Source organism: Bufo gargarizans, chromosome 4 (genome assembly GCF_014858855.1).
Source record: "Bufo gargarizans isolate SCDJY-AF-19 chromosome 4, ASM1485885v1, whole genome shotgun sequence".
In the NCBI taxonomy this organism is placed as follows: domain Eukaryota; kingdom Metazoa; phylum Chordata; class Amphibia; order Anura; family Bufonidae; genus Bufo; species Bufo gargarizans.
In genome coordinates, this window is record NC_058083.1 from 139,448,222 (window position 1) to 139,466,014 (window position 17,793).

The window sequence follows — 17,793 nt, forward strand, 5'->3', positions numbered from 1 at the left end:
CACATTCACAAATAGTTTAATAAATCTGTATCTAAGGATTTCTATAGACTCTTACTTATCTTGTGGATATGAGTTCATTTCTATAAAAAAATGACAAATTTTACACATCTCCTATGTACAATCCACAGTGTACATATGCGCATTTATTATAAAACACAGAATTAAGACTCGTAAAATAGATGCCAGAGATAAAATAATATTAGGTTTAGCATCAATAGTGACAACCGTATAGGGAGTGCCCATCTGCCACTGGTTCACCCCTTGGCAGCAGAGGGGTCTGAAACACTGTTTTTGTCCATTGGGTAGGCAGCAGATTTATTACGCCGGCGCTGCTTTCAGCACTGGCAGCAACACCTTAGAATAAATTAAAATTACAATCTGCGTCCTGACCAAGCAAGTCCATGGTCAGGTCAGTCTGTGATATAAGGACTGTGAAGGTCTGATCAGGAGTCCGCTTTTGACGATGTGCTTGGATTTGTTCTACTGATTGACCGAAGTGTGCATTGCTTCTCAGCTGTTGGATTCTTTGCTGGGTCCTCCCGATAAGTGATCTTTTATAGGAAGAAGGAGAAAAAAAAAGGAAAAACACAATCTCAGTTTGACAGTGAGTGATGGGTAGCGACCTTCAGATCCGAAAACACATAGCGCAGCATTTTGCCGTGGTTCACTTGACAATTTCACCCTTCACAGACTCCCCACTGGCAGCTGTGGCGCTGTGGTGCCCAACTGGGGATTTCAGGTCACTGGCTGTCTTTAGAACGGTTCCAGCCAGTCACCAGGGGGAAGCAGGATTCGGAGGTTACTGAAGGTATACGGCTTTATCATACTCCAAACTGAATATAGGAAAGGAAAGAGAACACATACAATGCTCCTGCTTCCTGTAAAGCATACCCCCGCTGTTGCTACCAACACCACAATATAGGGTTACTTCCAAGATGAGTCAATGCATAGATTGTATAAGAAGAGGGGAAAGGTGAGTGAGGATCAGCATGCACAAGCCAAGTATGGGAAGACAAGTAAAGGACGTACCGATATTCCCTAAAGTACTCAGTGAAATGTAAGACAAAGAGGAAGAGAAGCGGAACAGGCAAGGGTCACATGACAGCTGAGAGAAGAGAGAGAATGCATTACACATGAGACCAGGATCCGAGTAGAACGCAATGTCAAATATCACATATAGTCATGTATATTCAACATGCATGGTTATGCTGGACAGGAGAGACATGTGAATGATTTTACAGGATTTTATATAGGTAGAATGGAAGGAAACCACACACAAGTTCATGTGATGAGTAAAGGACAGTTAGAGAATCTTAGTAGCAATGTAACATTAAGAATACTGGGCACAGACTCCACTATACCGCTATACCAGTCTTATAGTCCTATAGCCATATATTTATAAAAGTGATAAATTGTAAATGAGTATAGTGACTCCACTATACCGCTATACCAGTCTTGTAGTCCTATAGCCATATATTTATAATGCTGAGATTTATTTAAAAAGTGATAAATTGTAAATGAGTATGGAAAGACACCGCCAAACCATAACATACTATATAAAGAGCAGATATGCTAAGACTGGCATTACAAACGCCAGCCTTAGGCCCCTTTCACACGAGCGTGACGGATTAGGTCCGGATGCGTTTAGGGTGCGTTCAGTGAAACTCGCACCAGTTTGCAAGAAAGTTCAGTAAGTTTTGTCTGCGATTGCGTTTAGTTGTTCAGTTTTTTCCGTGCGAGTGCAATGCGTTTTGATGCGTTTTTCACGCGGGTGATGTTTACAAACATCATCTCCTAGCAACTATCAGTGAAAAACGCTTTGCATCCACACTTGCTTCCGGATGCAATGCGTTTTTCCCTGAAGCCCCATTCACTCATATGGGGCCAGGGCTGCGTGAAAAACGCATAATATAGAACATGCTGCTTTTTTCACGCAACACAGAACTGATGCGTGAGAAACAACGCTCGTGTACACAGCCCCATTGAAATGAATGGGTCAGGATTCAGTGCGGGTGCTATGCGTTCATGTCACGCATTGCACCCGCGTGGAAAACTCGCTCATGTGAAAGGGGCCTTAGTATAAAGTTTGTCAGCACAGAGTGAACCAAATTTATTAAGAGGCATTTGAACTATCATTTACGCCAGTGTCTGGTTGAAATAATAGTAAATCTGTCAGGCCACTAGAGGCCACGCCCCCTCCGTCATCACTTGTCTAACAACATACTGTACTGCATATATACTGCTACATGTAACCATATACTGTACTGCATATACACTGCTACATGTAACCATATACTGTACTCCATATATACTGCTACATGTAACCATAAACTGTACTGCATATACACTGTTACATGTAACCATATACTGTACTGCATATACACTGCTACATGTAACCATATACTGTACTCCATATATACTGCTACATGTAACCATAAACTGTACTGCATATACACTGTTACATGTAACCATATACTGTACTGCATATACACTGCTACATGTAACCATATACTGTACTCCATATATACTGCTACATGTAACCATAACTGTACTGCATATACACTGTTACATGTAACCATATACTGTACTGCATATACACTGCTACATGTACCATATACTGTACTGCATATACACTGCTACATGTAACCATATACTGTACTCCATATATACTGCTACATGTAACCATAAACTGTACTGCATATACACTGTTACATGTAACCATATACTGTACTGCATATACACTGCTACATGTAACCATATACTGTACTCCATATATACTGCTACATGTAACCATAAACTGTACTGCATATACACTGTTACATGTAACCATATACTGTACTGCATATACACTGCTACATGTAACCATATACTGTACTCCATATATACTGCTACATGTAACCATAAACTATACTGCATATACACTGTTACATGTAACCATATACTGTACTGCATACACACTGTTACATGTAACCATATACTGTACTGCATATATACTGCTAGATGTAACCATATACTGTACTGCATATACACTGTTACATGTAACCATATACTGTACTGCATATACACTGTTACATGTAACCATATACTGTACTGCATACACACTGCTACATGTAACCATAAACTGTACTGCATATACACTGTTACATGTAACCATATACTGTACTGCATATACACTGCTACATGTAACCATATACTGTACTCCATATATACTGCTACATGTAACCATAAACTGTACTGCATATACACTGTTACATGTAACCATATACTGTACTGCATACACACTGTTACATGTAACCATAAACTGTACTGCATATACACTGTTACATGTAACCATATACTGTACTGCATACACACTGTTACATGTAACCATATACTGTACTGCATATATACTGCTAGATGTAACCATATACTGTACTGCATATACACTGTTACATGTAACATACTGTACTGCATATACACTGTTACATGTAACCATATACTGTACTGCATATACACTGTTACATGTAACCATATACTGTACTGCATATATATACTGCTACATGTAACCATAAACTGTACTGCATATACACTGCTACATGTAACTATATACTGTACTGCATATACACTGTTACATGTAACCATATACTGTACTCCATATATACTGCTACATGTAACCATAAACTGTACTGCATATATACTGCTACATGTAACCATATACTGTACTGCATACACACTGTTACATGTAACCATATACTGTACTGCATATACACTTACATGTAACCATATACTGTACTGCATATACACTGTTACATGTAACCATATACTGTACTGCATATACACTGTTACATGTAACCATATACTGTACTGCATATACACTGTTACATGTAACATATACTGTACTGCATATACACTGTTACATGTAACCATATACTGTACTGCATATACACTGTTACATGTAACATATACTGTACTGCATATACACTGTTACATGTAACCATATACTGTACTGCATATACACTGTTACATGTAACATATACTGTACTGCATATACACTGTTACATGTAACCATATACTGCACTGCATATACACTGTTACATGTAACATATACTGTACTGCATATATATACTGCTACGCTACATGTAACCTACTGTATACTGTACATGTGAAAGTTCCACAGGTTCAAAGTCGGGTAGAAAAAAACATCTAACCTAATATTTAGTTATTTATCACCAGCATTTAGAGCTAAGTGAAAAAGTAGGTAAGGTGGGTGACCACAACAAAAAGGTAAAGGGGAACAGGACCTTTTATTAAAGGCTATGGAACCTTTGCAGTGATTTCTTTATTGAATTGTATGTGTTTTGTGATTTAAAAAAGTAGTATTGTAATTTGGTTTAATTACAAATGCTACCAGTCTGACAGCTCATCCTCCAGCCCCTTTCTCTCCTCTCCTGAATGATCTTTAAGAAGAAAGGATAGGGGCTGATTTCAATGAGTTTTAGTAACAAATTATCGAATCGTTGCAAGAATCAGCAGTGAGACTCGACTTACTGATCCCCCACCGCTCCCATTTCAATGCTTCATGGATCCTGGCTGTCCAACAATTCTTGGTCCCTCTTCACTGCTCAGCCAGTCACTGGATAAGGCAGGCTACTCCTGTGGCCAGTAGTTGGCTGAGAAGCCATTTCCTGGGCGTTGAGAGGGGCGACAGACAGACAAGCGGGGATCCGGAAAGTATCAAATCGGGAGTGGCGGGTAATTGAGGAGAGTAATGTGCACCAGCTGCAGTTCACATGATTGCATATGACCCAGTGTATCCCTTTGGACTGCAGGTGTAGCTCCATGAATAGCTCATTAACATGGACTGGACAGGATATGTGTCTATAGGAGCACGTCAGATGTAAGGATAGAGTCAGAAATGGGGGAAGGACCAGGCCATTTTCAGGCAAGCTGCATTATAAAACATTAATAACTGTGTGGCTACTAGCTAATTCTAGAAAATATGGGATTTTAGGGTTCATTTATTTCCTGCTATTCTTATAGCATTAATTCAATTAAAACACATGTACATAGCTTCTAAGGAATGGCTTCACTGTCCTGATCACTGGTTAGTTTTAGCATTACTCAATCTCCGATATTGTGCTCCCGCTTTATGGTCTACCTAGATTTCACTTCAGGTTGATGACAGATGAGAGCCATCTTCACAGCTGCTGATATCTGAGACACTTGACAATGGACAGGTCACAGACAACATCCACAAAGAAAATGGAAATTTAAGGCCAGACAGTTGCAGGCGTTTGGCAGCAGTTTAGCGTTACATTAGCTAAGATTTCCCATGCTTCCAGGCACTAAATAATGCTACTGTAGGTTACTTTTATCAGCTTACCGGCTCATTCATGACTTCAGAAAGTTCTGTCAGAATTTCCCTGTAATGAGATTTCATCTCTTCCTGGTACTCCAACTGATCTTCCTTTATGAGGCGTTCATTTACTTCCAGAGCCAAGCCACATGTATCTGCAAATTGCCTAAAAAAGGTACGTATAACACAGGAACATAATTATACATGGTAAGCCGAGCAATAGGTTTTAGATTGCACGTAAGTCAATATGGGGACCAATGTCACGTTTTTAAAGTGTCTTTCACCGAAGCTCCACCAAAGAGAATTTAATGCAAAACATATATGAGCACAATTACCACACTTTGGCTATAGATCTATATTCTCATTTACTAATATATGGACGTAATTAAACTTTGAGTGGATATCCTCTTTAAGGAATCTATAAGAAGCCCTAAGAAATAACAGCCCCAGTGGGAGCTTCTGCACCCACATAAAGAGAACCTGTCACCATGAAAATTCAGTGCAATCTGCAGGCGGCAGGTTATAGAGCAGGAGGAGCTGAGCAGACTGATGTATAGTTTTATGGGAAAAGATTCAGTAAAACTTGTATTTCATTCATTTATATCTCTGCTTTTTCTGAGCTCAGTAGCCATGCGGTTGGTCATATCAGTGATGGACCGCCGTCGCTGTATAAGGCTTATTACGTGTGCTCTCCGTGGCCGTATTGTGAACTGCATTTGCGGAGTGCTTCTGTGGGGTTTCGTCCCGTACTTCCGTTCCGCAAAAAGATAGAACATGTCCTATCTTTTTGCGGAACGGCCAGATCGCAGAACCATTAAAGTGAATGGGTCAGCGAACCGCTGCGGCTGCCTCGCGGTGGGTGTTCGTGCAGGACGGCCACGGGGCGCACACGTTCGTGTGCAAGAAGCCTAAATGTGTATACATAGCCATCAATCACAATTTTCTCTGCTCTTTCTGATCTATAACACGCTGCCTGCAGATTGAACTGCATTTTCATGGTGACAGGTTCTCTTTAATGTCCCCCAGACCTTCCTGTGGTATACAAGTAAGCCTGGAGACCCTCTCAGCAGATGAGATGTATCATGAGGTCTCATGTAGAGATAATTTATACATTTTCAGCAAACTAGTTCAGCAATTAGGCTGCATTCACACTGTCAGTTTTTCATGGCCATTTTTTAACCATTTTCCATTTTAACGGCCATTAAATATGGATTATTTTCATTGGCATTTTTATTTAAATCCCTGCAGTGTACATAATGTACCACATTGTGGCCCCCAGCAGTAATAATGTCCCCCATAGTCTCAAGCAGGAATAACGAACCCCCCCCCTCCCCCCGCCATAGTGGCCTCTAGCAGGAATAATGTCCTCCATAGTGGCCCCCAGCAGGAATAAAATCCCCCATAGTGGCCCCCAGCAAAAATAATGTACCTATAGTGGCCCCAGCAATAATAATTTCCCCTAGAGTGGCCCCCAGCAGTAATAATGTGCAGTACTTTTTTTATGCCAGAAAAAAAAATACATCAACTACTTGCATGCACGGTGACACTCAGAAGGACCTGACTCTCACAGCGTGATGAAGTCACCATGCTGGGAGCGTCAGGTCCTTCTGCATCCTGTAAGGAATGAGTGTGCGAGTGTCTCAGCGCATGCAAGAGGATTCGTTTTTTTTTTTTAAACCCCTAAAAGGCCATCTTTCACTAGTACACCCATTTTTAATGGCCATCAGACAGGTGCACTCCTATCTTAGCGGCAGCTAAAAAGGGTCCCATTGATTTCAATGGGGTCCCCCTGGCCGTGACAATGACCAAAAATAGGTCATGTCCTTTTTTTCGACAGCTGCTCTTCACTCACTGGCTGTTAAAAAAGCGGCCATGTAAATAACCCCATAGACTGCAATGGTTCTGAAAAAGGCTGTGTGACGGCTGTTAAAAATCTGGCAGTCAAAATGCTGTTTTTCACTGTGGTGTGAATGTAGCCTTATATCTGCAGGACCAAAAGAATCCCCCATATAGATTGGCAAATGAGAATTTTTTAATTTTGTCTTTACAGAAAGAAGTCATTTCGTAACTTTATACTTTATGGGGGTCATTCATGAAATCAGATATGTCAGTTTTGTGGTGTAAAAAAGTCGCAAGTCATGGCAACTTTGACATTTCCATGGCAACTGTGACATTTTTCCTATATTTCGGAATCTCTAGCCTATTCCTACTTGGATGCCCCGTTACTCCAGAAATATAACTTGTATAATATGTTAATTAGCCTCTAGGTGTAGGGGGACATTGCCCCTGCTCCTAGAGACTCTGTTCTCCCACCTCTGGCCACGTCCTGCTACACTAGATTGACAGCGCCAGGCAGCCTTCACCTCCAACTGCCGCCTCTGTGCGCTGTGGAAATTTTGCCGCGTTCAGTAGGAGCAGTGACGAAACTGGCGAGCACCCTTCACTCACTGCACCTGCACCGAATACTGAACGGGACGGCGCAGGCGCGAGATTTACACGGCAGACAGGGGCGGCAGTAGGAGACCAATGCTGCCTGGCCATGTCAATCTAGTGTAGCAGGGCGTGGCCAGAGGCGGGAGAACAGAGCCTCTAGGAGCAGGGGCAACGCCTCCCCCTGCACCTAGAGGCTAATTAGCATATTATAAAAGTTATATTTCTGGAGTAACGGGGGCATAGATAAAAATAGGAATAGGCGAGTTAGGTTCAGCTGACATTAGCACATCGCTAATGTCAGCTAGTTTAATAGGGCTAATTCTGGTGACAGCCAGTTTCTTACAGCTAGGCATGTATACCTGAATTAGTCTGTCAATGATTGTCAAAAGATCTGTGATTACCTTATAATAACAGCTTAATGTCCCCTGTCCCTTTCCCTGGTCATTTAAAAGAATAATTCGATTTATATCGTGGCTCACCCGTATCTGCCAATATGGTAAAGGTGCAATATCTTTTGGATGAATCACCTATTCATCCGATGTGGAAGCATATGAAAATATAAATAAAAGATATGCACTCACCAGCTGGTATGTCTATAGTAGATAGTTTATATTTAAGATATAGGATATATATAAAACATACAGGTTTAAAATCCTATTAAACAATACAACAATATTAAATTTTATAAAATTATACTGAGGTCCGGGATCCGCTTACATAAACAAATTCATAAATAAATAATCATAGGTTCAAATCATGCATGAATTAATATATTGTATTCTGATTTTAAATTGATAATGTCCTGTGCCTGTAAAGTAAAAATGTTCTGTGAACAAGTGCAATTTTCCAGTGAAAAAGTCCTCCTGTAAAAGGAAACAACCTTGTGATAATGGCTTGTAATTTATAAAGGATTCAACCTTGTGATAGAAACTCATATAGTTTGATATCTTGCAATAATTTGAATCGATTTTTGTATATGAACTATGTCCAGTGCTGTTGCTATAATGATGTATATCCTCCAAATGCACCAGTATACAGAGTCCGCACTCGTAGTGAAGCAAGGTAAAGTTAGTATGTAACTAGAGGTCGGGTTTGATAATTGGGGCGTCCCCCTCTTCCTCAACCCTCTTACCTTGTCTTCAGAGTGTGAAGTTGCCGTTCCAGCGCTTGCTGAGTTCTTTTGTATCTTTTGTTCGATACTCTGTATATGCTTTTTCAGCTCTCTCTGGTTTCAGCGTTCCACGTGGTGGTTAGGTTTCGCTTTCCAGAAAGCACTCAGCTGGGATCGCGGAGTCTCGCGATAGCTTTTAGCTGGTTTCTATTTCGCTCGCATCCAAATCAGCGCATAGATTTTCTCGTGACCGGTAGTCACTTTAAATGCTGTTCGGGTTTAGGTGGGTAGTTTGTCGCTCTCAGGACCAGCCAGACGCGTTTCGAGGGGTCACCCTCTTCCTCAGTGGCTATAATGCGAGTGTTACTACCCCCTTCCTTAAATACTCTTGTTTCCATAAATCCCACCAAAAACCCGGCATGGATCTGTATTTTTGCAATGCGGCTTCTTGTGACCTCAGTGAATCCTATCAGCACAACTAAATAGTTCTATATATAAGTATTTATTACACATAACACATATTAATAAAAGTATTAAGATCAATTGACTTAAAAGCGTCAGATTGGCAACATTATCCTCTGCTTGTACATAAATGTGGAAATGTAGCTAAAAAACGCATCCAACTTAAAAAACGCATATGCGTTTTTGATGCGTTTTGGATGCGTTTTTTACAAATTCCATTTTCCCTTGTCCTTCTTAACTGTCCATTGTAAATTATTCATTTAAAATAACGGAATTCATCAAATTATTCAAATTATTCACATTTCTTTGCTGTTTATTCTCCCCCAGGGGTATCAAACCCGACCTCTAGTTACATACTAACTTTACCTTGCTTCACTACGAGTGCGGACTCTGTATACTGGTGCATTTGGAGGATATACATCATTATAGCAACAGCACTGGACATAGTTCATATACAAAAATCGATTCAAATTATTGCAAGATATCAAACTATATGAGTTTCTATCACAAGGTTGAATCCTTTATAAATTACAAGCCATTATCACAAGGTTGTTTCCTTTTACAGGAGGACTTTTTCACTGGAAAATTGCACTTGTTCACAGAACATTTTTACTTTACAGGCACAGGACATTATCAATTTAAAATCAGAATACAATATATTAATTCATGCATGATTTGAACCTATGATTATTTATTTATGAATTTGTTTATGTAAGCGGATCCCGGACCTCAGTATAATTTTATAAAATTTAATATTGTTGTATTGTTTAATAGGATTTTAAACCTGTATGTTTTATATATATCCTATATCTTAAATATAAACTATCTACTATAGACATACCAGCTGGTGAGTGCATATCTTTTATTTATATTTTCATTTAAAAGAATGTTGCTATGGCTTTGATAAATGATAAATGACTCCCTATGACTACAAACCACTGGTCTACTGGTCTGAGCAGAGAGCCATGGTACCATATGTATGTGCAGGTCTCTGGAAGATTGCATGTGTACATTGAAATGGTAATAATGGTTGATGGCCTCACCTAATGCACCAGGAGACTTGCAAGGAAAGCAGTGGTGGATGTGGACACTGCTTTCAATTTTAAGAAATGTCAGTGAGTGCCATATCATTTTATGATTTATACACAATTTCTAGTTTTGCTTCCATGCATTTTTGTATTATGTTACCTGAATATTTCTTTCAAATGCTTTACTTGGCTTTCTGGGTAATTGTTGGCATTTGTCTCTGTTAAAAATGCTCTAGCGTATGCCATCGGCCCGGCATTTACCTGAAACCCAGAAAATTAGACTTCAGTACAGAAATGTTAATATTTAGAAGACAAAAAAATATCTGCATAGAATATGAAGCACCAAACTATTACACTGAATTCAGATAAGGATAAAATGTCAGTTCTCCTTTGAACCTAATCTATTCAATGCATCTCCGCAAACAAATAGTGCAAAGCTCCATGTGTATTTTTTTTCCACAGAAGGTTAGTGTACAGACTTAACACTTCTTTATGCCTTATGGAGTAAATTGTATTTTTTATCAAATATATTTTATTGATTTTTTTAAATTATATACTGTATAACAAACAACCACAAAGCAGACAACCAGACCCTTTTTACAGGACAGCAGAAGGCCCATCAGCGACATAGAATCATTTGGTGCATATACAAGTTGGGCTATAAAAACAATGGCTGTTATATGAGTAATTGTATTTTTAATTAATATTGTGCAGAGTCATACACCTCCAAATACTGTACCTGCAGATTATGGAAAGGTCAGATGTTCAATTTAATTGTAGCTTTATCAATGCAAGTAAAATATTTAGTGCTGACTGATTAGTGGTTGATTTTGCTATATCTGAAACATGATTTTGAGATAAAAAAAAAAAAGGATAAGTGCCCGTGCTTTGGACCTAGGCCCAGTAGATGAGCTATAGGGGTTGTGATACGTTTTGAAGTTATTCCTTATTCACGGGATAGGGGAAAATTAATTGACTGGTGGGGATCTAACTGCTGGGACCGCTACCGATCCTGAGACTGGGGGTCCCTCTAGATTCTGATAGAGGCAGGTTGAGCATGCTTTCTAAATACTTTATTGGGCAGACTAGATGGGCCAAATGGTTCTTATCTGCAGACACATTCTATGTTTCTATGTTTCTGCTACCCCATTCATTCTCTATGGGACTGCTGGAGATAGCTGAGCGCTGGAGATAAGAAAAAAACTTCACAATTAAGCACAACCCATTTAAAAGGTCTAGTGTCCAAAGGTGAGAGGTCTAGAAGCTGGAGACGGTAATATATTTGACTCTGCTGATCTCATTTCCCCATCAGTATTTCCCCAGTAGAAGATATGATGCAACTATTTCCTACTGTCATTTTTGGAAACATGAACCAGAACATATTAGTACATTTTATTCTAGGTGTAAATGCTTTTGCACTTCTTACCTTGACACTAACACTTCCCTGAAGCTTCAGCTGTAATCGTATCATATCCACGTCATCCATTGTGCAAAGCTGCTGCAGCTCCTGAACCTTTTTGGACATCTCATCTATGGCAACCTCAATGGGATTCAGCTCTGTGCCTGTTTGACTGATAACTTGTATCCTCTTTTTTACATATGGAAAGGAATGACTGGCTGCAGAAGAGTAAGAACACTTAGCGAATTTAGCGTACCTTAAACTGGCCACAGAAGACTGACACACATTGAGCAATATGTGCAGTGAAGCAATGAGTTACCTTTTTCTGTACCACTATAATAAATATCAATTTTGCGTCTCATTAACTATTCAAAAAATTCAATTCTGCAATCATAAGTTTTAATCAGTAATAACTGGAAACTATAAAAGTTCCAAAAGTTGTGAAGTCATGGCAGGCAGATACGGCTCAGGACAGGCAGCAATCTGAAAGTGAGCACAAATAACACTGCTGGCCAGTTCAAATACAGCAAATGATAATGATACATCTTCACACTAAGCAAGAGCCTTAAAGGGGTTATCCGAAGGCTAAAAGTTCCCCCCTAGTGCCCAGGTCCCTCCTATACATTATACTTACATGCTCCCCGGCACCCGCGTTGCTCCAGATCCCTGCAGGGTTGCCTCTGCATCTCCAATAGCAGTTAGGGAGGTTCCCCCCCGTCGCTATTGGGTGCCCCCACCCCCATCGCTGGATATTTTGATCCACGTGATGGGGAGATGCACTGGTGGACGTGCAGGGATCCGGAGCGACGTGGGTGCCAGGGAGCAGGTATCGACGGGCATGGGCATTGGGGGGGATATTTTAGACTTCGGATACTCCTTTAAAGTAGGTTCACTGTGTCTTTTGGAGGTGTTTTTAAGATTTTCTTGCAGGTCTTTCAGACAAAGCCAGAAGTGGATACAGCAGGAAGGAGATGTATAAGTCTATACTTTATATTTCCCATTCCTTTCTAATCCACTTCCGGCTTTGGCTGAAAATCTGAAAGTTCTGTGGATTTTATTTTGTTTTAATTTGTTTTCATATAATTGTATTATGAGTCTTTTCTACAAGATTTATAAGTAGTGTCTGGAGGCAACTTGTTGTAGAGGTCATTGTGCAGGGAAGGGGAGGATGTAAGGTGTAACCTTCGGAAATCTACAGAAAATTGTGGTATCCTATCTTATCTATATATAGTGATTATATTTAACTGTAATGATGCTTGTGATAATAATGACATCACTGGTGAAAAGTGAAGCCAGCAGAGCAAGAAGTGTCGGCCTACTGTAAGCCCCTCAGTTGCCTGAGTGAAGAATGCAAGGTTTAGAGATGAATATACAGGTAAGTAAAAAAAAAATTGAAAAAAAGTGGACCTTTAAAAAATACACCAAAAAGTCTTCAAAATATGTTTTATTCAAAGACTTGATTTAAACAACAGATCTAGAGATGAGTACATTGATTCTAATTATTCAATTCCTCTCATTAGCCAGACTTATGTGTGAGGGGCTGTTCCCACAGGTGAAGAAACACCCACCCGCTGTATGATTGACAGAGCCAGACATGATTACTCTAATTCATCTTCAGGAGGAGTTACTGCACACCCCGGTAGCAGCGCGTCCACTGCAGCTGCTCCCGAAGCCACATTTAAGCTTCAGCGGCGGTGCAGGCAGGAGACTGACAGAGCTGGGAAAGATGTCCGGCCCTGTCAATCATACAACATGTGGACCCTTCTTCACCTGTGAGGACAACTCCCCACAGATGAAGAAGTAGAATCAATTCATTACAATCAATTGGTTCATCTCTAAACAGATCATTTCCTGATGACACATTACTTTTAAACTTTTCTGCTCAGACAATGTGAAAGTAGCAAAAACAGGTTCATATGCCAGGAGATGCTGAACTATTGGCTGGGCAATGTGCAGGCTCATAGTGGCTGAGAAACAGTCATGTGTGGTGGCAGAAACAGATATTGCTGCATACTGGCAGCAGGCAGGAGATAGGTACGTTTCTTGTGTCCCCTCTAGTGATGAGCGGCAGGGACAATATTCGAATTTGCGATATTTTGCGAATATTTGGGTGAATATTCGTCATAAATTCACGAATTCGTGATTATTTTCTTGATTGCAAAAATCGGCAATGTAATATTCGCGTAATGAGCTCGCAATACAGGCGTGGGTCACTTTTGCTACATTTTTCAAGCTACTATAAGTTTCCTGAGACTGGAGAAAAAGGTTGGCACGGCAGAACATTACAATAGCTTTATATGCAGATAGAGTGCTCCAATATATCCACAATTGCGCAAATAGACAATTAATGATGCGCATATTTTTGTGCCATACATGCTACTTTACATTTTAGCAGCTCTGACTACATATTACTGATTGGTGCACTAAGTATTGTTGTGACCTCACAGCACTGTGTCTGCAGCATGTATGTATGGACAGCAGAGAAACAGTAATTCCTATCACACTAAAAAATCTAGAATATTTTCGAATACGAATCGATAGCACTATATTCTACATCTTTGCGAATTCTCGAAGTGGCGATATTTGCGATTAAAATTCGCGATTCGAATATTCGCGATCAACACTAGTCCCCTCACAGTGCCAGCAGAGTGCCCTCAATAAACAACACTGCCAGTAAGGTGCTTCCCTTCATTGATAAAATTCCATCTTTCTGCAGCCACCAATAGGGGGAGCAAGCTACTCCCTGCGACTCATGGGAGAGTGAAAAAAAGTTTGGCTTTGCCTAATTTACTATATCAAAGCAGTTAAGTAAACTTTAATAGCTCAGACATGTATATGTTAGGTAGTTAAGCAACCGCCGGCATCGGGGCATGTTCCAGTCTGCAATAGTCTGCACCAATGTGCCCCCTCTTCAGTCCCTATAGTGCAGCAAAATAGCTGCTGGATAGAAAATCATTCAATCCTTTGTATCTTGTTGGACTGAAGGAAAGTGCTCATTGTCCCCTGGAGCCTACAGCATTATCAGCAGCTCAGATACTCTGTCCTATTGGTCCTGCACAGAAATGTAAAGGAACATGGTATTTTCATCTTTTGTGCATACTAAGGCGACTACTTCTTTGCCAACCCCCATTCCGGCCCTTCCCATGCAAAAGTAGTGCACACATGTCCAGAGATCACTTACTAGTCAGCACAGTGCGCCTCTTGCATTGTTCCTCCACTCCGCCATGTTTCTTCCCTGACAAGGTGAATGGCGTCTCAAATACAAATCTGTTTATATTGTGATGTCTCTCAAAATCAGTTTTTCTGTCTTCAAGCTCTTTCTCATCAAAGTAAGGTGTGACATATGTAACTTGAAAGTAGGCAAATTTAGGATCCAGATCCTTGGGATTCACCTGAATAAAAATAAAGTCAAGGGCAAAGAGTAGTCAAGTTTGGGCTACAACATTTGTGATTAGGTGCCCCTCTTCCACAAATCCTACTTCCAAGGCACTTTCCACAGGGAAAACAAGTCAGGGGACACATATTGTAGTCAGTGGAGGTCTGTATTGCCCCTTTTTACATAGGGCATTCCTGTGGTGATCCAGTGCAGAGTCATGTTAGATGAGGGTATGTAGCTAAGAGAAAGAGGGACAACCCTTTTAACAGCTTTACAGGACCTAATGGGGGTTGTATACGCGCTGATAACCCTGTTAATATTGTGCTATTTCATGGTGCATATATCATATCATGATTTCCAAGCATGTCCACATGGATTAATCCAATCGCGGACACAAAGATAGTAAATGTATACGTTTCAATTCAATACAACTTACTGCCTAAAGAAACATTTAAAATCATAATTATTATTATTTTTTTATTTTCTAATTAAAAATTAAAGGAAGAGGTCACATCTCAGATATGATAAAAAAAGAAAATGAAAGGAAACAATTGAATCACGACCCCAGATAAGCCACACAAACAGTAGCCTGACGGTGCACCAAATTAGTTAAGCCACTCTAGCCTGCGGTTAACTGGTACTATACAAATACCTGATGCACACTAGTACTACACCAGTGCTAGTGATCCACAATTGCTCATATGCTCGACACATTTCTACAGAATTTCAGTGCGTCATCAGGTGCTATTGAACAATACAAAAAGCAAGGAGGACAACAACCACAAATGTTGGTGTGTGGTGGCAAGTCCAGCGCTGGTATGGCTGTAAGGCGGGGAACTAGAAGCCCCGCCCCTACTTAAATAAGAAGCCCTGCCCCTAATTAAAGCCGGCCCATTAGGCAGTGAATTGAGGGAGGAGGTGTGTCAAGCACAATGTATCAATCCTATCCTGGATATGGCGCTCAAGATCATAGGGAGTCAAGGACATGGTGTAAAATACACCTAAGTTAAAGCAGGGAGATATAAGAGGGCCACATCTGATACCAAGAGGTAAGCACGAATTGTCACATATCTCAGGTTCTAGCATACTGAAAGGAGGCAAGCCTTGCATCGTAAGGTGATTGTCAATGATGAAGGTGATAAATTGTACTTCACCTCTGATACATCAACAGTAAGTAGTATTCTGAAAAAGATAATACATGTCCTAAAATAGCAGCAAACCTATCAGTGTCAATACATACGTACAATTCTGCACTTGGTACAAATAATCATCATGGTTATACAGTGTGTAATTTCTTTTCTTTTCAATTCTCTTTTTATTGATTTTTTCTTTTAAATAAAACATAAAATTGAATAAATGGTACATTGTTGATTAGAAAATACATTTGTCATGAATAATACCAAGACCATATTTCCCAGATATATTGACACTTCATAGATATATGTTCGGCATGTTGTACCAAAATGAATGTTATAAGTTAAGAAGGTATTATGGATGAAAAAGTGGGATAGGATAGTTTAGGAGAGGTAGAGGGAAGGGGGGAGGAAAGGAGGAAAGAGGGCTCAAAGTATACAGATATCTAAAGCTATTTAGAATGTTGTATGTTGTAGGAGAGCATATGAGGTAGAGCGGAAAGTAATCCAATCTTTCCATATAGTGTGTAATTTCTGATTTTATATATGTATGGAAAATAAATATGTAAGGGATCTTCACATAGTGTACTTTCCATGCAGATTTCAGAACATATCTCATGTGGCCACACACAGGACCCACCTTGTTGGAATCTTGAATGATCTTTACGTTTTCCGCTCCAAACTTATCACTGTACAGCTTGAGTAGCCTCTGTGATATTTCTGATAGCCCCGTTAATTTGGGCTCCTTGTAGATATATTCCTTTCCTTCCTCTTCTTCAAAGAAACCCTGAAATGAGATGATCGGTATATTTCAGTTTTACAGGGAAGTACTTTGGGATTCATTCCCCAAAGCTGTGGCTCTTACAGTTAGTCACTTCAATGAGTTTATCACACACCCCACAGCTAGAACACATGTGCAAGCAGAACCTTTGATGCATTAGAAACAGAATTATTAATGGATGATGAGGATTCATGTTTAGGCTGAGTAGCGGAATCACTTCATTCTTGTAAAAATGCAGACGTGATTTAGTTGCACTTTAGTTTTAAGTTAAAAAAAATCTCTATCAATTTCCATGCAGTTAAAGTGAAATGAGTCCACGGCGTTCTGCATGATCCCTGGGTAAGATGTAACCTTGCTGTATTACTGACTGGCCTAGGTAAGAAGCAATTATGATTGTATAATATGGTTGACAAAAAATATGGCATATGTCCATCAAGTTCAACAAGGGATGGGAGAGGATGTGAATAAAGGGAAGGGGTGGAGGAAACAAAGCTTCTGTACACTTCCATAAGAACACTTTCTAAACATCTAAAGCTTTTGGTTGTTCCTGGAGTGACCATATCCTGAGTTAGACTATTCCACACATTCACAGTTCTTACTGTTGTGGATTATTGTCCACATTACAGACAAGGATAGGACTGTTCTATTAGGGGCCAGCCGTTCCGTTTCACAAAACGCGGAATGCATACAGCCGGTATCTGTGTTTTGTGGATCCAAAATTTGTGGACCGCAAAA

General features: G+C 40.0%; 1 protein-coding gene across 5 annotated transcripts in view; it reads right to left on the bottom strand.

The window, feature by feature from the left end:
• Nucleotides 1–17,793, bottom strand: part of DOCK10 (dedicator of cytokinesis 10) — a 362,682-nt gene continuing 344,889 nt past the window's right edge. For all 5 annotated transcript variants that reach the window (XM_044290306.1, XM_044290309.1, XM_044290308.1 and 2 more), the window contains 6 exons: nt 16,918–17,064; nt 14,950–15,160; nt 11,796–11,986; nt 10,530–10,630; nt 5,363–5,501; nt 1–551 (listed from right to left, as the gene is read on the bottom strand). In XM_044290306.1, coding sequence (XP_044146241.1) covers nt 444–551; nt 5,363–5,501; nt 10,530–10,630; nt 11,796–11,986; nt 14,950–15,160; nt 16,918–17,064 — 897 coding nt within the window. In that variant the 3' untranslated portion in view covers nt 1–443. The remainder of the gene's footprint in view (nt 552–5,362; nt 5,502–10,529; nt 10,631–11,795; nt 11,987–14,949; nt 15,161–16,917; nt 17,065–17,793) is intronic.